The 24,292-nt window shown below is 34.4% G+C and overlaps 1 protein-coding gene across 7 annotated transcripts in view; it reads right to left on the bottom strand.

Annotated features, from left to right (window-relative positions):
* Window positions 1-13,376: 13,376 nt before the first annotated feature.
* Window positions 13,377-24,292, bottom strand: part of LOC126703400 (ceramide synthase 1 LOH3-like) — a 52,218-nt gene continuing 41,302 nt past the window's right edge. For 2 of the 7 annotated variants that reach the window (XM_050402360.1, XM_050402363.1), the window contains exons 2-6: window positions 16,245-16,474; window positions 15,919-16,074; window positions 15,473-15,658; window positions 14,569-14,753; window positions 13,377-13,608 (exon numbers count right to left, since the gene is read on the bottom strand). In XM_050402360.1, coding sequence (XP_050258317.1) covers window positions 13,577-13,608; window positions 14,569-14,753; window positions 15,473-15,658; window positions 15,919-16,074; window positions 16,245-16,474 — 789 coding nt within the window. In that variant the 3' untranslated portion in view covers window positions 13,377-13,576. Of the gene's footprint in view, window positions 13,609-14,568; window positions 14,754-15,358; window positions 15,449-15,472; window positions 15,659-15,918; window positions 16,075-16,244; window positions 16,475-17,483; window positions 17,663-24,292 lie in introns of those variants that run through there. The other 5 variants (XM_050402358.1, XM_050402356.1, XM_050402362.1 and 2 more) reach the window with 4 other exon arrangements.

Raw genomic sequence — 24,292 nt, forward strand, 5'->3', positions numbered from 1 at the left:
TATGGAGTTTGATTTTGGATGACAGGGCTTGGAATGTGATTAATAGTATGAACAACATGAAGAGTAGCTTCGCCCCAAAAAGGAGCAGGAACTTTGGCAGAGAGAAGGAGAGCACGAATAGTGTCAAGAATATGACGAAGTTTTCGTTCGGCTCTACCATTTTGTTGAGAGGTACCTGGACAAGTTAGTTGATGAACAATGTCATAGGAATGCAAAACAGCTTGGAAAGCATATTAAGTGTACTCAAGAGCATTATCAGATCAAAAAATTTGATACGTTTGGAAAATTAAGTTTCAACCATTTTTGTAAAATTAGAATATACTTGCAACAATTCAGAACGATGTTTCATATTAAAAATCCAGCTATAGCAAAAGTAATCATCAACAAAGACCACAAAATATCGAGATCCACCAATACTAGAGACGAAGGAAGGCCCCCAAACATCAGAATAAATAAGGTCAAAGATATCAGTGGATATTGATTCACTAGTATTGAAAGGCAAAGCTGGTTGTTTTCTTAACTGACATGAAACACAATCAAAATTTTCTGTAGACACTGAATTTAACAAACCTCTAAGCCAATTGTTATACTCGAGAAGAAGATACATTACCAAGTCGAGCATGCCAAAGTGTAAGGGAAGGAATAGAAGGAACTGCAGCAGCTGTAGCAACAGAAACAGGAGCAACAAGTGGAAGACAAAGGTTGTCCACGGGAAACATATGCCCAACTCTGGGACCGGTCCCAAGCTCTCGTCCCGTCCTCGGATCCTACACAATACACCCAGAATAATCAAAGATAATGCGATAACCTAACTTAGCTAACTGTCCAACAGAAAATAAATTATAAGAAAGGCCAGGAACATTAAAGACTCCAGGAACCGAGAGATTGGAGGTCGCAACGGAACCTATATTATGACCAGACATTGGGAACCATTTGCTATGCAAATATTAAAAGGGTGCAATGCAGGTTTAAGGTTAGAAAATAAGGACGAGTGAGGTGCCATGTGATTGTAACAAGCAGAATCCATAAGTCAAGAGGTAGGAGACATACTAGATAAAGCTAAGAGAGAAAAGGAATAAGATGCATTACCAACCATATGAATGACATTGGCGATGATATTTACAAGATCACCTCTGGAAATGGTGAAAGTGGATCTAGAAGACTAAGACTTTGTAGAGATGGGAGCCATAGGTTAGAAACTCTCAATGTTAGCAACTGTAGCAGCAAAAATGGAAACAGCTAATTTGTTGCATTGATAGCAAGTCTCAATATTATGGCCAAAATGTTTGCAAAAATTGCAAAAACATTTGTTGGATTGTTAGCGACGATTGTTGCAAAAGGAAGAAGACTTGTCCTTATTCTTCATTTCGAAGAAAAATATGCAAAAAAGGACTGTAAAAATGAAATCTACGCGAAAAATTGGGTAAGGAGCACCTGGATTGCAAAAAAGTCAACTCTGAGGAAAAAATCAACGATCAACGGTCAAAGTCAACAGTCAACGGTCAACTCCCAGTGATGACATCAGCAAGATGACGTAATCTGATGACGTCAACTAGGGCTGACGTAGATGCTGGCGTGGCAGTGATGACGTCAGCGATGACGTCAATAAGTGACCCCACGGCGCGTGGGGTGCGTGAGTGCGTGGTTCAATCCTCACCGAAACTTCAGTCGGCGCGTAAAGGCGCGTGGAGCATCTCCGGTGATGTAGATCAAAGAAAGATGATTCCGATGACGGCGGCAGTGAGATGATCGGAGCAACACTGAAGGCACGTGGAAAAGCTGTTGAATCGTTGACCGACGTGTGGCGGCGCGTGGAAGGTCAGATGATGATGATTCCGACGGTTTTGTGTAGATTGACTGAAAATCTACACGGTGATATTTCTTTTGTCTTAATCGGATGTCTCATGTGAAAGATCCGACGGAGGTAGTGATCTTGGTGGTGGTGATCAAGCTTCTGATGGTGAAGATTCAACCTTGGCACCTCTAACGGTGGTGGAGCTGTCAGGAGAGGGCACGGAAAAGGTTTACTGACCGAAAAAGTCGAGGCAGCGGAAAATACCAACAAAGACAGGACTGCAAGACACAAGAAAATTAGAGCAATGACTCTGATACCATGTTAGAAATACTGAATGCAATGGTATTGTATTTCTTAGTTAAAGAATATACACGAGTGCCTTTATATATATGAGGCATATGTGTGCAGTACAAGTAAGAGTGTAATACAAGAATGTGTGCTATATAAGTAATCTAGTTGGGCCTAAAGCCCATAACATTATACATGTTAACATGCTTCACCAAGTTGCGGAACAATCAAAATTAATGCTAGCACAATACTGAGCAAATTTGCAGGTTACTGAAGTGCAAGTGAGCAGGGGAAATGGTGGAACTAGGTGGCAGACTCCGACAGTGGGATTTGTTAAGATAAACTTTAATGGCCCCGTTTTCAAAGACTCAAACATGTCAGGTATCGGGGTGGTTGTTTTGGCATCTTGCTCTGAAAAAATTACCCAAGCTTACAAGGTCGACGAGATAGAAGCTTTGGTAGCACTGAAAGCTCTATCGTTTGCGCACAAACTGGGTTTCCGAGGTGCTATTCTCAAAGGTGACTTTCTTGGTCTGATTCAAGCATTGAAGTCAGAGGAGCATACTCTATCCCCATTAGGTATGCTGGTAGAGGATGTGAAGGTGTTTGCAAATAATTTTGTAAGATTGTTATATTCTCACAATAAGAAAAACAGCAATAGTGTAGCTCATAGTTTGGCGAAACATGCGATACGCATATCAGATTTTCAAGTATGGATGGAAGATGCCCCATTACATATTGTTTCTGTTTTACAATCAGATGTAGTTGATTTACTTTAATAAAATCACACAAGTTCATTCTCAAAAAAAAAAAAAAAAAAAAATCTTTCCTGTAAATTAGAGATTTTAGCCCCTTGGGCGTCACTTCAGACTACTAATTAATAAAATTTTCTGAAAGGTTTTATCTTCTTCTATTTTCTAGTGGATTTCAAAGTTTTCTTTATGAATTCAATGAGTCGCTTCTTGATTCTAAGGTTTATTCTTGAGAGTGAGACAGATATGTTGTAGTTTTTGAGTCTATGTCATGACACTGAAGCAATTACACGTTTGAATTTTTTGAAGATTGGATTCATGAATCATGATATAAAGACTATATTCTCATTGGAGATCTTTAAGAAAGTGGACCGCATGGAAAGAACTGCCAAAATGTGGGAAAAGCTGAACAAAATTCATCCACATGGAAAGAACTGCCAAAAAAGCAATCCAAGTGCAAAGTAAAGATTGGACTGGCTCAAACCATGGCATCTTACCCATTATTAATGTTCTTTCATCTGGGCTGCGCTTTCCACCTTTTATAAAGGATACCTTGTTTTTTGTTGCAACGGGTCGGCACAAGAAACGTAACATGTTTGTCTTAGGAATAAAGCCACATTCACGTTGGATTGTTTAAATCTACAAGAAAAACTTTGACATCCAGTAGAGAATAGAAGAGAAACTTCTCTCAAATTTTATTAGCAGGTAGCAACATCAACCAATAAAGGATTGAAAACAAAATGAAAATTTTCTGGACCTTGAAAATCGGTGGACTTTCTTCTTCCTTTTTTTGCAAACAACAAGCAGAAAGGGGATTCAAACCTAGGTTATTTTCCATAAGAGTCCTTCACATGCATCACACACGTCGCAGGTTTCTTCCTCTACGATGGTGCTTTTTTTCCTGCAATTCTTGGTGGTTCCCAATCATTTGATAGGCATTGAAGACCCTTTTTGCGTTAAAATATTTTCCTCCTAAACTTGAGTTTTCATCCAACTTCCACCTTAAGTTTAAGGGATGTTAGAATATATCAGGATATTCTCATAAATAATAAGTATACTATGGTTTTGAAGAATACCATGGCTACTATGGTTTTGTAATATCATGGGTTAATGGAGTTTTATAATACCATGGGTTACTATGATTTTAGGGTTATCATATTAAGTTTAATGTATTCCTATACATAACCTATATTAGGTTCTGTGTAATAAACAATTTAATATAGCAAAGTGTAGTCACCCCACTTTGTAATCTATTCATGAATCAAGGGTAAAATGGTAATTTTAACCAAGAAATAATAGAAATGTCATTTGAACCGTTATAGCAAAGTGTAGATATTGTGCATAGTAGAAAAAGATGTAGAATTTACACAATTTCTCTCCAAATTGACCTATATCATCAGCTTGTCTATAATTGTGCAAATATACAAAAGAGCTACAATGTATCAATTATTTAATTAATTTCCTTTTTTCTCTCTTCTTACCATAGTCCTCCTATCTCTCTCTCTCTCTCTCTCTCTCTCTCTCTCTGTTTGCGTACCAAACACCACCTCTTCTCCTTGGTTTTTTTATTTAATTTTTTTCTCTCTTCACACAAGGTTCTTCTTCTCTTTTGATCTCTTTTCTTCCCTCAATCTTCGTTTTCCCTTCCTTGTTTCTTCATCTTTTCCTTCATTCCAAACCACCACCCTAAATCAACCACAAAACCACCACTTAACCCAACCTCTTTTACTGCCTGGCTCAACCAAAATATACATATATATATATATATGGGTCAAGTAGTCAACAAGGGTGGGTTAATGGAGACTAGTTGCTTGATAAATGGTGGGTTGACAATGGATGGGCTAGTGGTGGGTTGATGATGGCTAGTTACTTGATGATGGTGGGCTAATGATGGCTAATTCATTTGTGGTGTTGATCCGTTGATGGTGGGTTAATTATGGTGGCTGATCCATTAGTAGGATTGATCCATTGATGGTGGCTAGGTGGGTTGATAATGGGTGGGCGCTGGCTAATTCGTTAGTCGGGTTGATCCGTTGATGGTGGGTTGATGATGGTGGCTAATCCATTAGTGGGATTGATCCATTGATGGTGGCTAGGTGGGTTGATGGTGGGTGTGGGTTGATCCGTTGATTGTGGTAGGTTGTTGGTGATTTTGGGTTGTGTTGGGTCTTTGAGAGAGAGAGAGAGAGAGAGAGAGAGAGAGAGAGAGAGAGAGAGAGAGAGAGAGAGAGAGAGAGAGAGTGTGTGTGTGAAGGAAATAATTAAAAAAATATAGAAGAATGAATATTTTATTGAAACAAATGTTTAAAATATATAAATTAATATGGGTGTTTTGTAAAAGCGGTTGTGTAAAAAAAAAAGTACGTTCTTTCTGTAAAATAGAAAGAAAATTTTAAAAGAGCTGATGTAAATGCTCTTAGATGAACAAACAAAAACGTAGTTCTAAAATACATAAGAGTTTACAGCGATCAAAATGACACGTTGAATGCAAAAATGAAAAATTGGACCAAAAGATAAAGTCACACATCAAGTTTTGACAGTTAAGATACATTCTTGGAATCTAAGATTATATTCATGTTGATTAATATTAATTAGTTAGTTTTTATTTTTTCCTAAACAATTAATTTCAATTAATTAAATGTCAAAATTTCATTGTTTTAATCTTAAGACAGTGGCATAATAAATGCATATGATAATTCCTATAAATAATCATGGTTTTTGAATAATTAATTAATTATCATATAAAAATTGTGATTAATTAAAATTTTCAAACCTTAATTATCCTCCGAAGGTAATCTGAATATAAAATGGCTTAAAAGTGGTTTGAAATATACACTCAAGCTAATAAAAAAATCATGCAAAAACTGAGTCGATCGCCATTTTGATCCAAAGTGGAAGTGTTGATTGGCCCTTTGAGGGCCCTAATTAGCACATTGGCACTTTTACTCAGAAGCTCTAATCTTGGAATTTTCTAATATGTTTTTTTATTTAAACTTTTATCTAAATTAGCCATAAACTTGTGCGTTACTCGTGATAATTTTTTTTGGTGATCTCATTATATATATATATATATATAAAAGGTTAAATGAAATGTCAAAAAAAATGATTTAAAATTTTCTAACTTTATTTCTTATTCCTTCTATAAAAAATAAAAATAAATAAATAAATAAAACTTTATTTCTTATGCAATTTCTATTATTATTGATAATATCACCTATGGGAGGAACGAATTTTTTCCAAATCAGGTATTGTTCGCTTTGAGAATGGGCTGAGGAGCCGATGCCACCCTCACCTAAGGAAGGGTGTACCATAGTGTGTGTGATCATAGAGCAAGTCTCAACAACTGTAGCGCATCGCATGCACTATACACTCCTGAGCAAATCTACTGAACTAGCAGGGGGAAGATGGGGGTTTCCCCTTAAACCCCAAAAGGCGCCTTTTTGTGGGAGGAACGAATCTTTCCCCAATCAAGTATTGTTTGCTTTGGGAATGGGTCGAAGAGCCGATGCCACACTCACAAATTTGTTCAATCCACAATACTTAAGTGGGGAAAGATTCGTTCCTCCCACATCACCTTTTTAGTTATGATTGGAATGTTATATATATAGGTATATACATGGATAGATTGTAATAATGATATTTGAGTTTGAAGAATATTGTTTCATAAAGTTGTTAAAGTGAAAATTAAAGTTCTGGAATTTTCTAAGTGAAAATTCGAAATATAGCATTTTCGATCGATTGAAATTTTGGCTTGATTAATCGAAATGGTAAGAAAATAATCTTGGAGTCTTTCGATGAATCGATTGTTATTCGATTCCTGTTCGATTGATCGAAAAGAGCACTCGATTGATCGAAAGTCGAAAAACAGGATTTTCTGCAGAATTTTCTGGTGACTGTTCAGAGAGCTTGAAGAGGTTTCAAGTCTTATGAACAGTTTTATGAAACATTTTAATTCTCCATACGTGTCTTTTTTTGAAATATAACTCTGTGGCTATAAATAGAGGATTATGTCCACAAAATAGTAAGTTAGAGAGAAACACAAGAAATCTTGTGGTCATTCTCTAGAATTGCTATCTGTAGAATCTAACATCTTGATTGTATCCTGGGGACAAATTTGCGATAACCCTTTAGCAATAATAGTGTGAGGGGGCAAATATTATTTAAGGAAAATGATATTATACTTCCAAGTTATCTATTTTCTATTTGTCTTTTGTGTTAATCTTGTTCTTCCATTATTACTTTGTGTAATATCCCCAACATGGAAATATGGTATCCATGATTAAAGTTTGGTTAGTTTTAAGTTTAAATTTAGTACTATGATTGTATTTAATTGTTGATTATTGATTTAATTTTTTAAGTGAATGTAACGAATTATTTTACTACACTATATATAAAGTTTTTAATATTTTTCGTATGGACAATTCAATTTTATTTTTTACTTCTCCTTATAACCTCTTTGTTTTTCAATTAACGTCTACCAATGACGTATGATTTTTTTGTCTTTTTTTTACTCTTTATTATTTTGTTTTTTTTTTTCTTTTCTTTACCCTCTCTCTCTCTCTCTCTCTCTCTCTCTCTCTCCATTGGCAACAAATCGTTTTCCAAAATTTGATGATGGTTCTATGGAATTAAATATACATTATTAGTTTCTTTATGTTGTATTTGGTTTAATGTACTAATTAATTTGTTTTAATTAAGTGTTTCTAAATTGACATTTGTTTTGTTCTATTTTTCCTTTAATGTATTGGGTTTGAGAATGAGTATTTCCCTAGCCTTACTCCACTTTATGAAGACAATTTTATTTATCAAATTTAAGTAAAATATTATATGCTTAATTTTTTAATAAAAAAAGGAGAGTAAATATAAATAATTTAATGATATGGAGGATATAGCTAAATTTAAATGTTGAATAAAATAATATGAGAAGAAAAATGGTAAAAATAAAAGATATAATAATAAACACCAAATTATCAAAAGAATGCTATGTAATATAATAATAATAATAATAATAATAATCAAGTTAACCAAAAAAAAAAAAAAAAAAAACATAAAACACAAAACTAAATTGCACCAACCTAAAATAAAGTTATAAAGAACACAAAAATTTATCAACCTAAAACAGATATGCAAGAAAAATTAAAAATCCACCTAAAAATTGAGAGAGAAATAACCTTTTTTTGTGAGGGAAAATTGTGCCTAGAGAATGGAAGGGTGAATGAGAAATTTATGTTAAAAGGATGATAATAAGAAGAAACAAAATAAAAGAAGATAAAGAGAAAGTGGAAGAGTGATATATATTTATATATTTTAAGGTAGAGGGTTTAGGGAGATGAAAAGGTAAAGGGAATGAGAAAGTGTAAAATATTAAATTTTAATTTTTTTTTAAATAAAAAAGATGAAAAAATATAAATAATTTAATGATATTTCAATGTTGAACAAAATAAGATGAGAAGAAAAGAAAAGAAAAGAAAAAATAAAAAATATAACAATAAACACTAAATTATCCAAATCATGCTATGTAATAAAATAATAATATTTTTTATATACTATCTTTAATTCTTTATAATGCAATAATAGGATAAAATTTAACAATCAATGAAAAAAAAAAAAAAAAAACACAAAAATAAATCTCATCAACCCTAAGCAGAGATGCAAGAAAAATAAAAACTCTACGAAAAAATTTGAGAGAGAGAGAGAGAGAGAGAGAGAAAATAATCTTTTTGTAAGGAGAAAACTATGCAAAGAATGGAAGAGAGGATGAATAAGAAGAGACAAAATAAAGGAAGATGAAGGAAAAGATGAATAGTGATATTAAGGTAGAGGGTAGTGAGGAGATGAAAAGGTAAGGGATGGAGAAAAGTTAGAGAAAGTGTAAATATTAAAAAAATAAGTGAATGTTAAAAATAATTATAGGAAAATTGAAAAGAAAAAAAAAAGATAATGATGTAAACGCTGAAGTGGATTAACTGAAACGTAATAATAATAAATGATACACTTCAGCTTTTTAGATATATATATATATAGATAGATGAGCTAGGGGTAAATATGAGTTTAAATGTTTTGAGACAGAGGGATAGGAATGACATTTAAATTTACAAAACCTCTCCCTCTATAAATAAAAGGCAAATCAACAAAGAAGGGGAAAATGTGGTGAGAAAAAATACCTTCTAGACACAATTTTTTTTTTATTTTTTTTTTATTTTTATGAGAAGCTGTAGAGATAAATTAGGTTACTATACATAACATATATCATCCCCTCATCATATATATATATCCTCCATAACACAAAATCCATAAATACCATGAATTTTTTTTTTTTTTTGAACGCCAAACTCATTGAAATTTCATTAATAGGGGCAACGGCCCATTGAAGCTACATCCAAGAGCACTTGGTTTACAATTACAGGGGAGTGTCTTCCACCCAAATAACAGTATCTGAAACTGATTTCGCATTCCTAGCCAATTGATGGGCAGCAACATTGCTATTCCTACCAGCATACTTTGCTTCCCAATCCTTAAAACTTCAGAGCATACTTACAGAGCTTTGTACCACTTTTTGGATAGAGCTTGGGAATTGATTTACACCTGATAGAGCAAACATTACTGTCATGGAATCATCTTCCACAACCACTTCCCCAAGACCTAAATCCCTTGCTAGTATAATGATATAATCCCTTCCTCGGCTGCCTTGGCTTCCACCTCCAATACCTTGAATTGATCGACCATTAAATTAAATATGATTTTTGAAAGAAACCCTAACATGATGAGATGCATTGCTATGAAATGAAATATGATTTTTTTTTTAGTAAACAGTAATACTTATTAGAACACACACGAAAATAGTAATACTAGTGTTTTAAACCTGATTTATAATACATTATATAACCATAGTATAACTACAGAATAGTCTAACCTTTGTAGTTATAGATAGGGGTTATAAGCAACGGATACTGGATACACACAACCAATGTGGGATAAACATCCCTATTTTTTTTGAGTAAAAAGTAATACTTATTAGAACACACAAAAAAATAGTAATATTAGTGTTTTAAACCGGGTTTATAATATATTATATAACCAGATTACATGAGATGAAATATGATGCATATGCATGTCAGGGTTAGTTTATGATCATTGTATGAGATAATGCAAAAGGGTTTTGAATATATGATGAACATGCTTATCATTCTTGAATCTTAAAATGTCCAAATGATATAATTAAATGTTGATGACATTAATGAATGCGTGATTGTGTACAACATATGACTATTAAATCCTAAAAGACTAAAGCCCCGTTTGGTATGCACACTTCAGCAACGTTATTTACTGTTTAAACACCCAAACATGTGGGCCTTATGTTGAACTATGTGTTTGGTAAGTGATTCAGAACAAGTGTTATTTGAGTTTTATGTTTAACATATTACCGTAGAGAGTGAAGCACTCTGGGCCCACCTGACAGTAAACTCTCACTCTTCTCTCCCATGCGTCTCTGCAGATGGTCTCTTCTCTCCCACGTGTCAGTGCATTGTGGCATCTCAGCAACGTCTCTCCCACGCGTCAGTGCAGCGTGGCATCTCAATTCAAAATAGTATTGTTGTCAGCTTTTTTTATTATTAAAAAAAAAAAAAACACAAACCAATCACACAACTTATATTTCTAACACTAAAATATACTATTTGAAACACATTTTTCTCTTTATGAATAATATAAATACGTATTTTTGACAACATTTTTTAAACTACATTATCCACATCATTTTAAACAACGATATTCAAACTTCTCTACCAAATGGCCACTAACTTTGGCTCTTATACATATTAAAATAGAAAGAAGAAAAATAAAACCATGATATTACAAAACCATGTTAACCATAATATTACATAAAACTATGTAATACTTATTTATGGGAATATGCTAACAAAGAATATCCTACTTTATTCAAACATTCTTCCTTTTCTTGCTTACAAAAATCGAATTGTAGTAGATGTACTCGAGGATGAGTTCAATTGTCACCCATGACCCATCTATAATATAATAATATTGTATGACTTTTTGTCTCGTTCAAACATCTGGAAACCTTTAACTTATTTTTTATTTACCTGAGATTATTGGAAGACATTACGGCACAAGTAAAATGTAATAGAAGTAAAATTTAAAAATTTTAAAAAAGAGAAAAAGAAAAAGAGAGCAACCTGTTTCATAGAGGGCTCAGGCAGAGAGTATTTAGATAGTGTCCATTCAGCAAAGATTATTTTTGTCAACTTATTTTACTATTCAGTTTATTTTTGGTATTATTCATGCATAGTATAGGCCAGGTTTGTAAACGCAGCTATAGGAAACGCAGTTATATCCTATAGCTGCGTTTTGGGGTCTATAGCCGCGTTTTTGAAACGCAGTTATAGACCCCTTTTTTGTAGTGATAAGTCTTACTGCACTTTTTGGTACTATTTATAGGTTCTGTTGTACTATTTCATCTAACTTTTACTTTTATCTACAGTACTTTTAGTAAAAAGTTTTCAGTTTCAGCAAAATAAGCGGATTCCATACGGACAATTAGAGATGTTTTGCAAAGACAAATGGGTTATTATGCAACTACCGCTACAGCTAGTAACATCACACCTTCTACAATTAGAGACTTTATTGTTTCATATTAGAACTATGCCTAATGTTTTAAATGATATTGATCATCTATCTCTATATAGATTTATCTTAAGTAGAACCTCTATTGACTATATTTCTGATTTGAAAAAAAGTGAAGATGCAAGATGGAGGATTTCAGACTTGGCACTAAAGAAAGCTGCTTTGCAACTTTAATTTAAAACTTAAGAAAGAGGGTTTACTCAACAATGTTACCACTTATTCTTCTCACTGTTAACTGAGTGATGTTGGACTTGATCACTTAAGCAATCACACCATTCAAATGTGAATATTCCAACAAGAGGAGAGCTAAAGCTTAAAAGAGGTAAACTGTTGGAAGCTGAGAGGCTCCTCCCAGTTTTGAGCGTCAAAAGAACGCAATGGTGCATTTAACCCTTTCTGGTGAAAAGATGCTCACAAAGTAGAAGCAAAGCTTGGGCCACATGGAAAGAACGGAAGGTGAGGCCCTTCTAAAAGTCATTGCTTTATGAATTAAATTCCATATTGCTTATTTTTATTTTTATTTTTAATTTCATGTGGAAATTATTTTGTTTGGCTTTATAATTGATAACTTGATATTGAGCCGCAGTCTTGCCCAAGGTATCTATTTCAACATTGTCAGTCTTCCACCTCACTTAATGCTTCTTTATATAAAAGTAAAAAACTCATGCAGGAGAGTATGAGATTCTGTCATGTAGCGTGTTGTATGAATAGTATTTCATTTAGGCATTCACATCATCCTATCTTCTTATCAATGACCAGTTTAAGTCATAAATGTAAAAGATGAAGAGATTTGGTTCTACCCCCTTTTTCAACTTCTTGAACTCTTCCACTTCAAATTTCATTAATTTAAAAAAATAAAAGGTTTTCTCCATTCAATGTTAGTTTTTCATGTTATAACACAAATTATTTTATAATTTAGTTTCACAAAATATTGAAGAGCCGAAAACGAGAGAGAGAGAGAGTGTCAGTGCCAAGAAGAGCATGAAATTGGATTTGGTTTTAGGTGCGTATGATCTAAACCTGTCAACAACTCTATCAAAGCTTGATGCAATGCCTCGACAACATTTGGGGTTTCTTAAAGGTATGTTTAGGGAAGACATAGAGCTTTTATATGCGTTATTTGTTTTTATTTATATCATTTGGGGTTTCTTAAAGGTATGTTTAGGGAAGACATAGAGCTTTTATATGCGTTATTTGTTTTTATTTATATTTTTGTGAAGTGCTTCATCTTTGTAAGTGATTAAGGTACTTAGATACATGCAAAATTAAACTTAAGATATGAAATGATATAATTTTATTTTTCTCTGTTCAATTCGTGTTATATTTTTAATCTCTTGACATGTATATTTAGTTTTGCAAATTATAAATTATAAATCTTAAATCTTAGATGTTCAGCTTTCAAAGGTTCGTGTGTTTTCTTTATAAAAAAATAAATAATAAATAATCCTTTAAAAAAAGAAATAATAAGAATTTTTATATTGAAAATGTCAAATGTAAGAACCAAATATATGGATAAAAAAAATTCAATAGGCATTTAATGGCATTTTTTGGGTCTAATTAATTATGGTTACTTATATATGGATATATTGTATATATTTCAATTTTTTTTTCTTCATTATTTTAATGACATATAATACATAATCGAAATTAATTTGGCAAACATTATAACACATGAGTATTATAAAATAACTAACACACACAATCGGTGCGATAGTCACTTCACAAGTGTTTGTGGGGTGCAGGGGTAAGAACCGAGATTCAAGTCTCTAGAAAGGAATTTCATACACATACACTTAGATTAGGCTAAAGTAGAAATTCTATCTAATATATATATATATATATATATATTAAAATAAAGTAGAAATTCTATCTAATATATATATATATATTAAAATAACTACTAATGAACACACGTATTGCGCAGGACATCCGTTAGTTATATAAATAACAGACCAGTACAGCCCAATGTATCTTAGTGTTCTGATGAGAAAAAGTAGCATAGAGACGTCTATCTGCCTGAAAAATAGCAGCATAATTCATGCTGAAGCAAGGAAACTATCATTGCAAAACGCCCTTGGTGTTCTTCAATATTTCTTGATTGTCAATCATTGTGTTCAGTATCACTTTCAGAATCTGCAGAAAACAAAGCCATCCAAGATTGCTGAACTTAGGTGACAGTATAAAGCATATTTCTTCCTATCCCATATCACGTCCTTATTACAACTAGCTTTGTGATGGCCATTTTGAAAACATATGAAAACAACTGCAACTTCAATGCAATGAATATTCGCACAATTCTCCAATCAAACTATTTTGAACTATGATACCGGCTCTAACTAACATTATGGTGAAGACATGACTAACATCTCTCAGGAATTGTGTATTAGATTGAAAAATAATACCAGCCAATATATTGAAATCAAAATGACCATACACAAAATGGTCTGTCAGAGGGCTGCAATGGTCAGAATGGTACTGTATAATTCACTAGTAGCAAACAGGGTGATGCATATTCTCAATTATAGCTTTTCCAAGACTTTGGACAATTTCAAATTTAATTCAATAAAATTTCCGAGCAAAATATATATATATACATATATATAAATATATATATATATATATATATTTTTAAATCACTAACCATGAATGTACTGAAATTTAAATATTAGCCCTAAAATAAAACGGCCATTAATGGCCTTGGTTTGTCTAGGTTTCTAAGTAAAACATGATTAAAACCAACCACAAATCTAAATCCCTTGGGCCTACAAAAGTTACTGAAAATTCTCATTGCTAATCAACCAATTGCTATGGATACAATGAAACTATGTACATTGCTATCTCCTTTTATTTTTATTTTTATTTTATTATTCTCTTTAATTGATACGGGTAACAATAATATATAGTGTAACGCACATAGCACAGTGAATGCAAGTATTATGACAATGATTCTGCCCCTTAGCCCGTCTTCAATTAAATAATTCTTATGTGCATTTATACTTCCTCCCGCACCCCCACCCCCCATCTTTTCTCACAGTAGATGCTTGTGCAGGTGTCTATGTGCAAGTACCAAAACCACAAAATTATGCTACTTACCGGATCTAACATCATCACTGATCTGGCCTCGTGCATGAATTTGATTCACCACCATTATAACCATCAACTTCCACCAATAGATATGAATAATGAGCAAGCAGAACAGAAGAGTATTGAACAAATAATAATATATAGATCCATCTATCATGTGCTTCTCCATGTCCAAGGTCAAAAGAACTTCATAGCTGCCAGAGAGAAATGAAACATAGCTGACCTCTTTAGGGAGAATAATCAAAAGCAGGGAAAGTACAATGGATAACTGTGTTTTTCATACATGTGACACTAAGAAATTCTAGTAGGAAAAGGCCACATCTAAAACTATACTCAAACTTAATGCACAATGGATAAATTCTTTGATGAGAAAAGCACAGTTCTGAAATTCATAGGAGAAAGATTTATTTTTTTGCTTAATACAACATGCCAAAACCACAAGTGCATGCAACACTTAGTTCCGTGGAGCAATATATAAACTCACACACCCCAACACACACACACGATATGGGAGAAAGATTTATATTGCAGAAACCTGAAGCAGCAATTAGAGTTGGAAAAACACACAAGGGTACTCTCTTTACATTTAAAAAATAAATAAAAAGAAAAAAGAAACAGAAGAACTGCCATTGAAAATTAAATGAAAAAAGCACATATTGTCATCTTGTCCTGAAAAAATTAAAGGAGCGATCCTCAAATTCCTTATGGAAAAAAATGAGTTAAGTTATGCAAAATGATAATAATTGGTTTTACTCATGACCAGGCATCTGTATATGTAGTGCGCCTACACACACACACAAATTCATGATTTCTTATCAATATATAAACTTGTTGCTCATGCCACAATAGAACACTGGTAAGGAGGCTCTCAATAAGTATTGGTATATAGGTTCATGCTACATGTAAAAGTCACCTAGTGCTCCAAATTATCCAGAATGGGTAGTAGATAAGGCGGAGTACAGTCCAACATAAAACGAACGTGATGAAACAAATGCTTGCCATCCCCTCAAAGCCACTATATTTTGACATCTTTGCAACTTCCAGAATCACATCAGTTCCTTCATGGACAGCTAAAATAACTGAACCAACACGAGCAAACCTGCAGGTGGCAAAAGCAGATTAGATGAGCTAAAGAAGACAGTGCATCTTGTTAATCTAAAAGTTAGGAAATGTTTATATGTAAAATCATCAGCTGAAGAGCACGCCCAACATTTAATGATTCTTTTTAGCATGAAAAGATGAGGCTTTGCAGACAGCCATTAATCATTCCTTTTCATATGCAATCAGGATTTGCACACAATTCATCTTAAAGTAACAAAATGAAAAATCAAGCTAAAAGCTGAAGCCCTCTAAACGTACTTAAATATGTATGACAACGTGATTAATATAACAGTTGCTACATGATGAGCCATTGATACCAAAAAGTCTGAACGTCTTGTTTCCCAAAAGACCAAAGCAACGATGGAGTACAAATAAAATCCGGCAGAATACATGTACAATCCCTTCAATTTTAATCTGTCAATCAGAGCAAGAGGGGTTAATTATGTGGTTATGCCTAAACATATGAGATGCAAATCATTTTCATCAAGAAAAATTACATGAAAGATCAAACATTAAATTAAGCCAATTCTACAACTTGACTTTGACATTGATAAATGCCCTGTATGATGAGTGTGGGAAGTTACTTAATTTTCAGATCTGGCCAGACCTGATCTCCAGGTCCTACCCAAAAGTATTTGGTATTAGTGAACCATGGCTCATCATAGGTGACAGAAAGAGCCAGAAGCTCTTCAGAAAGATAATAGATAAATTTCCATGCTGACTCTTTGAATTTATTGATTTTCTTCCTCTTAACATCTGTTGAGACGTCCAATACAGCATGATTCTTTCCAAAAATCAATCGTCTAGCTAAATTCTGCAACAAGCAAACATCTGGTTCAAACTAAGCTAACAATGATAAACAAGATCTTGTAAAGTGACTTTTTTAAATAAAATTTTTTTTAAAATGCAGAAAGGAAACTCAATAATGTTTTTGAAGGGTTAATGAACTTCAGACTTTAGATGTCACACATAAGAAGGAACCATTTACTGCAACTGAAAACAATAAATACCACAGCATTCTTGCCAAATGAATGATGGTCACCAGCAAAGCACGCATATAAACATCATCACTCCATCAGGATAAGCTCAGATGGTCAGATTTGCACTCCATAAATTTCAATTGTTCACCAAGTCAGAGCTGACAGTGGTTCTAACAAAAGTACTGTTTGCAGCTTGGTTGGCTGTATTTACAACTATGTGGGCATGATAGTAAATTTGCACCAGTTTTAGGGAAAGCATGGAGTGCAATGGTTTGTTCATTCTAACATTTGCATTGTGTGCATGCTTCAAAAATATTATTTTTTCTTACTTTCTAATAAAGAATCTAATTGCACTTGCACTTTTTTGCTCTATTTGATGAATTCTTGATACAGAACTTTTCAACATATCTTTAAACATAAATGTATCACTACAAGTCCTACAGTAACAAAAATTTTATTTCACTCCCTAGATAACAGGCAACTGATGCCATATAAAATAAAAGGTAAGGTAGATCACATGATAAATAATTCTTCTAGTGAGATTGACCATAATCATAATCTAAAAAAAGCATACTAAATACAAAACAGTTCAAAATGGAGCTCACACTAGAGTAATACAAACAAGTACATTTGAAGGAATAATACAAACAAGTCCAACTAGAAATGATCAAATCTGAACAATTAGTATCGGACTGAACCTTGCCGTACTTACATAACAGTAACAAAACAACAACACTTGACTATTCCTATTATAAGAAAAAAAACAAACAAACAAACAAAATCATAGGATAGTACTCTAAAAAAAGGATTAAGCATAGGAGACAAAACTGGTAAGGAATTTACCTCAAAAACATATCTGTCAAGAAAAAGGCGAACTGTAGGGAAGATGAGAGCTAAGAGGGGAACGAACACCAAGTCTTTGGGTATTGGGTATGATTCCTGCTCCCAACTAGTGGCCTCCAACACATCCATTTCAGTTTTTTTTTTTTTTTGGAAGGGAATTGAAGAGTTTTAGAGGCAGAGATGGAGAGGTATTGTGCAAATCAGCTTCCTTCAACCATTCAAATTAGTTAGTTAGGCACGTTTTCAAACAATTTAGAAAATTAACATCTCGAGTTTTTGAAACTCGAGATCCATATTAGAACTCGAGTCTTAAAGACCCGCTTTAGATCTCGAGTCTTTAAAACTCGAGTTTTATGCAAAAAAAATTTAACCTATAGTGGCGTTTTTAAGACTTACAGTGACGTTTTAAAACCCTATAGCGACGTTTTCCTGCAAAAAAAAATTTTTTATAAGTACAGGTTTAAGGAGTCCTATAGTGGCGTTTTTAAGCCCTATAGTGACGTTTTATAGACCTATAGCGGCGTTTTTTGCAATTTATGAAAATCGAGTCTCTAAAACTCGATTTTCAGCGCAATTTTTTTTCTCCAAATCGAGACTTAAAAACTCGAGTTCCATCTGGAACTCGAGTTTTAGATACTCGAGATGTTATTTTTCAAAATTGTTTTGAAATATGACAATTAACTAAATAGTTTAATATTTATTGTTATTTTAAAAAAAAATTCCAGAGATGGAAGGCCAGAGAATTTTTTTTCTAAATAACAATAAATATTAAAAAATTTAGTTAATTGTCACGTTTCAAAACAATATTGAAAACTAGCATCTTGAGTGTCTAAAACTCGAGTTCCAAGATAAAAATCGAGTTTTTAAGTCTCGATTTCCATAAATTGAATAAAAACGCCGCTATAGGTCTATAAAACGTCACTATAGGGCTTAAAAACGCCACTATAGGGCTCCATAAATCTGTACTTAAAATTTTTCCAAGAAAACGCCGCTATAGGGCTTTAAAACGTCACTAAAAGGCTTAAAAACGCCACTATAGGTGAAATTTTTTTCGCATGAAACTCGAGTCTTAAAGACTCGAGATCTATGGAGCCTTTTTGTAATATGGATCTCGAGTTTCTAAAACTCGAGATGCTACTTTCCTTTATTGTTTCAAACGTTGCTTAACTAACTATATACAATTCTTTTGCATTGCTGTTTTGCACATTACCTCAAGACCAGATATGGCTAACTGAGTTTGTGTGCAGACAGTCAAGACTGAATGATTGACTTTTTTAACAGAAAGTTCAGAGTTGATGCTGACTCCCAACTTTTTTGACTCTCGCCGTGTTGGATGGGCATTGCTTCATGTAATTTCAGAGTGAGTTGCTACGACGTCGGATTGAGATCAGGCACAATTCCTTTTCTTTTCTTTTTTTTTCGTACAATTTTTTTTACTTCTTTCATATATATATATATATATATATTTTACTTTTAACCTTTTTAGCATTTTTTACTCTTTTTTTTTTAAAATTCAAAAATTGAGATTGAGTGTGTGTTTGGATTGCGACAGTCCATGAATGAATGCATGTTTTGCGTTTTTTTGACTGATCTCATGGCACTGTCCATGGACTAGCCAATCCCCAACAAAACCAACAACAGTGTTTTATGGTTTAAAAATTATTTTTTTACAATATTTTCAGTAATAAGTTTTCAGTTTTCAGCAAATAGGCGGTATCCAAACACGCCTTAAATGTAACTCTTTTTTTTTACTCTCAATCTCAATTATGAAAAGCTATTGCATATAGTGCCAATGCAATACTTATCTTAATTTAGCTCCTTAGGGCCATCACAATTGAAAGTAAGAAGAGTATGTGGGTGTCTCTAGATTTTCACCAACATTTGAGAGGTAAAATTGGTAAAATATTGGGCCAACAACTCTCAAGACTTGAATTCAAGCCTCAACAACTAACTATGTGTTGTTGCTTCTTATATCTCATATTCATCTCAAACGGTCCAAAAAATAATAAGTGAGTTTTTCACAGATTGGGAGTATGGGGTCTTGTCCGGAAGCGAATAGAGTGTCATTATAGTCATGCCCAGGTAAGGAAGCCACATTGGTCACCCCTTTTTATCCCTTTTTTTTTACCCAAAAAAAAAAAAAAAAAAAAAAAGTCTCTAGACTTGGATTTGTAACCATTAGTGATCTCTTTCTCTCTAGAATTTTTGCTTGGATATTAACCCATTTTAGTGATTTTTTTTTTTTGTTTATGTTTTCTTTTTTCTATATGTATCTATATATTTATATATAGAAAGGGCCAATGGCTTATCCACAATACCTTTTTGGTTTATTCAATTTGCTAGAGCAAAACTCACTATTTGATGCTTTTGTTCTGGTTTATTTATTTATTTTTATTTTTTAAACACCAAGTTTAGTTTGAAGTTTGGACTTTGCTTTATATATATATACTAGATTCATCACACGCATCTTACGCCTACAATAATGTTCTTTTTTATTTTTTATTTTTTTGGTTTAGTGTTATAACATATAAAAGTGATATATAAATAACCATGTGTTAAAAAAAAGGTAAGGTAACGTAGAATAATGTTTAAAAATAAGAAAGAAATAATGTCCTAAGTTTTAGGCCGAATGGAAAATGTAAGGGCACGATTTTGGGGCTCAGGCCCAACAGGCGGGTGATTCTGGCCCAAAAGTCCCTCAACAATGAATTTGTAGAGAGTAGGTTAAAGAACTAGGTCTTTGACAGAGGAAACGCAGTTACGACCAAGCCATGCAACCAGTTGGACGTAAGGATATTCCTTCAAACTATTGGAGTAATGGTCCCTGGGGTTGTTTCTTATACTTCTATCTCCTTTCTCTTTCTCTATCTTTTTCTTTCTTCTGCTTGCGATCCCCTTTCCATGGGGATCTCCTTCTCTTATATAGCATCCTTCCTAAGATCATGTCCCTACACTTGTCAACCACCTGACCCTCCACTTGAGTGCCTGTCCCATAGGTCATCCTTCCTTTTTTCTGTGAGTTGCACTGGCCAAGATGATTCTGCGTTCCTGTCCCTTCCACATTAATGCGGCTGGAAAAGTAGTTCCTTGGCATTTAATGCGGCAGTTGTGGTTGCCCCCCTTCCTGAACGTCACGCACTGTTCCTTCGTATTGGGTGACCTCTCGCCAGGTATGGAGTGCGAATTGGACACTTAATTGGCGAGTCTGAGGAGGTACTCCTCCTCGGACGCCCCTAAACAGGCCCGGCCCATCATGGTTGGGATGGGATATCTTACGCCCATGCCTTTTCTTCTTATCGTGGCTGGGCTTGGTACATGAACTACGACCCAACATCAACTGACAGATTTTATCCCCCACAGAAAAAATAAAGAAAAAAACCTAAAACTTAGGATCAATAAATTACTCTTTTAATCTGTTTGTATTTTTTTAATTTATAATTATTTAACTAAAAGATATAGGTATTTTAATGAGTTTAATAATTTGTGGGAGGATATTTTAGTATGCAAAATGTTGAAACCTAAACAAGAAATTGTGTTATTAATAGTATAGATATAAGCAGGCATGGCTTTTTAAAAAAAAAAAAAATTAAAATAATAAACTATTGACACAAAAAATTGTCACAATATTTTCTCTATTTTTGAGGTGTCAGTTCCTTATAGGTCAAAATAAAATAATAAAATATCATAAAGTATAGTGAAAATGTTATAGCATTTTGTTGTATTTCTAGAAATTTTTTTTTTTTTTTTTGTCAATTTTATTAAGCCAGAATTCACTATTTTACATGCAATTTCTTGGTTTTACTTTTTGTATTTTTGGTTCTTTTTTAAACACCGTTTTAAGTATATATAAAAAAAATTAAAAAATTAAAAAAAAAAAACACACACACACACATAGTTTTACATAAAAAAACAACTTGGGAAAAAAAACAGTTTCCATTTTTTGCGTTTCGGATAGTTGACAATTCTCTCCCAACACTTTAAAATCAAGCAATTTCCCCCTTAATATTTTGAAAACGAGTAAATATCTCATACTTTACTCTCTCAGTTAAACCCTGATGATGTAAAAAATCGCCATTAAGTCGAACAGTCCTCACGTCTTCTTGGCGAAACCTGTGAATCGAAAACACAGAGAAGACTGTACAAAGAGTACCGATGTGGTATTGGCCAAATACCCTCCAAAGGTTAAGTTAGAAAGAAAATTTCTACAACTCTAGAGTGCTAAAGCTGGGGAATTATGCGTACCTTAATTTATGGGTGCTTTGAAGTTTTTATAGTAATGTAGAGCTAACCTCTGTTTCTTGGTGGAAAAGATATTTCCTTGTAGAGAAGATTCTCATTAATAATCGTATTTTATAAGATCCTTTCCTTGTAGGGATTCCTCTGATTATGGTTGGGCATAGAATGTAAGATATTTCAATACTAGGATTCTTGGAGACCACTCATGCCACATAGTTGCCATGTGGCTTCAAAAAACTGTCTCCCTTGGATCCGTCTACTATAAGGAGTCCATCCATTGCCCTACCTCCCCGTCCAGGTTATGACCCCGTCTACTAATTCTTTGGTTGGTAGAATAACTAAGCCGTCTCTTTTGGTGACTCCATCATTTATGACTGCATCCGTTAATTGGATCTGTCTGCTTTGGGATTTATCCCTATCAGCTACCCCTTCACTCCATAGGTCCACTGCCTGGTATTCTACACAGACACATGGGGTGAATGCTTCACCTAGTTCTAGGGAGTTATGTTTCGATTGACAGGATAGTTGAGAGTCATAAATGCTAAGGGAACAAATGGCACAATTTTAGTGGTTGGTTACTCAAATTGAAGCGTCGCTTCGTCTTGCGCGCGATTTCTCTATATATATGTGGCCTTCCTCCTTCATTTCTACCTTTTATTGCTAATTCCCAGTGTCATAGCTCGACTATCGCCTACAAGAATCCGTCGATCCGTCATCTCAGCGCATCCATTCACCATACCACTCCCATCTTCTATTCGCATCGTACACCTATAAGTGTTCTCGTTCTATATATATCTTTCCTTCTTCCTTCTTTCCCTTAAGTCTTATGCACTCCGTCATGTATATAGACTTGTAGAGTCTTAGGAATTTCTCTATCGTTTGTAGGTGGGATAGATGTTTAGTGAAGCATTGAGTGAATAGTCATGTGTCCATGAAGGAGCAGGCTACGATGAAGTGTACCCATCAGGTCAAGGCGACCTCGACTCCTCATACCTTGAAAGGGATCCGTCTGCTAATTCACCTTTCGAGGAGGAAGATGAGGATTTGGACGAAGAAGGGTCAAGGAGTGATGTGGATGAAGTTCCAGGCAACAAGGAAAGCGACAAGTCTTCGCTTAGAATCGTTATTAGCATCAATAGCCTTAGGAACTTCATCCTCACCCTAATATGGATGGTCAACAATTTTAGTTCGACTATACAAAGAAGTCACTTCAACACCTTACGGGATAGGTAGCAAATTCCTATTGATGTCCCCATCCATCTGCCACACAAATTTGAGAAGTGCTACTATCGCGATGCCCTAGATGTCAGGATGTATGAACAAATTTTCAAGGCTGGGTTTAGGCTATCTTTGAGTGCACTTCACCGTCGTCTGGCCCACTATCTAGGGCTAGCCATTAGCCAGATTGCTTCGAATGCTTGAAGAATCTTTCTTGGTGCCAAGGTATTGTATGGGGTCTTAAGTAAGGGAAGTCGTCGCTTAACCATGGAGGAGTTCTTCCACTGTTATCAACCTTTGAGATAACTAAGTCTTGGGGCATCTATAGTTTCCTGGCAAGGAAACTGTCACTAAGGTTGGTGTACGAGACCCCTAACTCCAACTGGAACTAGAAGAACCGGTATTTTTTCGTCTAGGGAGACAATTAGGTGTGCCACCCTGATGAACGACAGGGCATGTCCATTTTAGATAGAACTTGGGGTATATTGCCCCCGTCTAGTAGGTGTCCGTTTACTTAGTTTTTCCGTCACTTACACATATTTATTACCGTTTAACTTGTGGCCCATTTTGGTTGCAGCCCAGGATCGTCCAGAGGTTACCCTCGAGCAATGGAACTTTTTGGACAAAGTCTTCCATATTCCATTGAAGGAGAGGATGTGGAAACAACTCATTACCTTAGACATTCTCCACTAGTATTGTGAGGGTCCCTAGCCTACAGACATAGCCCGTCGCTATGACGAGATTGCACGCAAATGTGAGTCCGTCATTTATTTTTATTATTTTTTGTTCTTTATTTTTTTAAATAATTCTTGTCTAACTCTCTCCTCCCATTCCCTTTGGTGCAGAAATGGACGACGGTAAGAAGAGAGCCTTCATCCGTAAACAAGCCATCGAATGTGCAAAGAAACAGTTGAAAGGGGTCATGCCACTTACTGGAGAGACAACATAAGCTAAGCCATTCATAAAGTGGAAGTTGACAGATAAGGGCAACCATCCACCAAAGAAACTTACAGAAGTAGCTGCAACAACCATTGGAGAGACGCCTACAGCTACCGAGGTGCCTCCTCCTCTCTGTCATGGCGCCAGCAAGGGCTTGATGATGGCTAAAGGACGCGTCCTTGACTAGCACGCCCTTCTTCTTCACAAGGATTCGCGATATGCTATGGGGCTTTTGTCGTCCATCATTAAGGACGATGACTATGAAGACTTGGGTAACCATGCCACTGAGGCCATGGGGGAGTCAGGTCTCTTTGGCTTGGCTCAAGAGCACAACCTTCCTCCTTCCTTTCTATTCTTTAACTATTCTTATTTGTAACCTTCTTATAACTCTTGCAGGGGCTGCTGATGATGAAAGG

This window comes from Quercus robur, chromosome 10 (assembly GCF_932294415.1).
Source record: "Quercus robur chromosome 10, dhQueRobu3.1, whole genome shotgun sequence".
Classification (NCBI taxonomy): Eukaryota; Viridiplantae; Streptophyta; class Magnoliopsida; order Fagales; family Fagaceae; genus Quercus; species Quercus robur.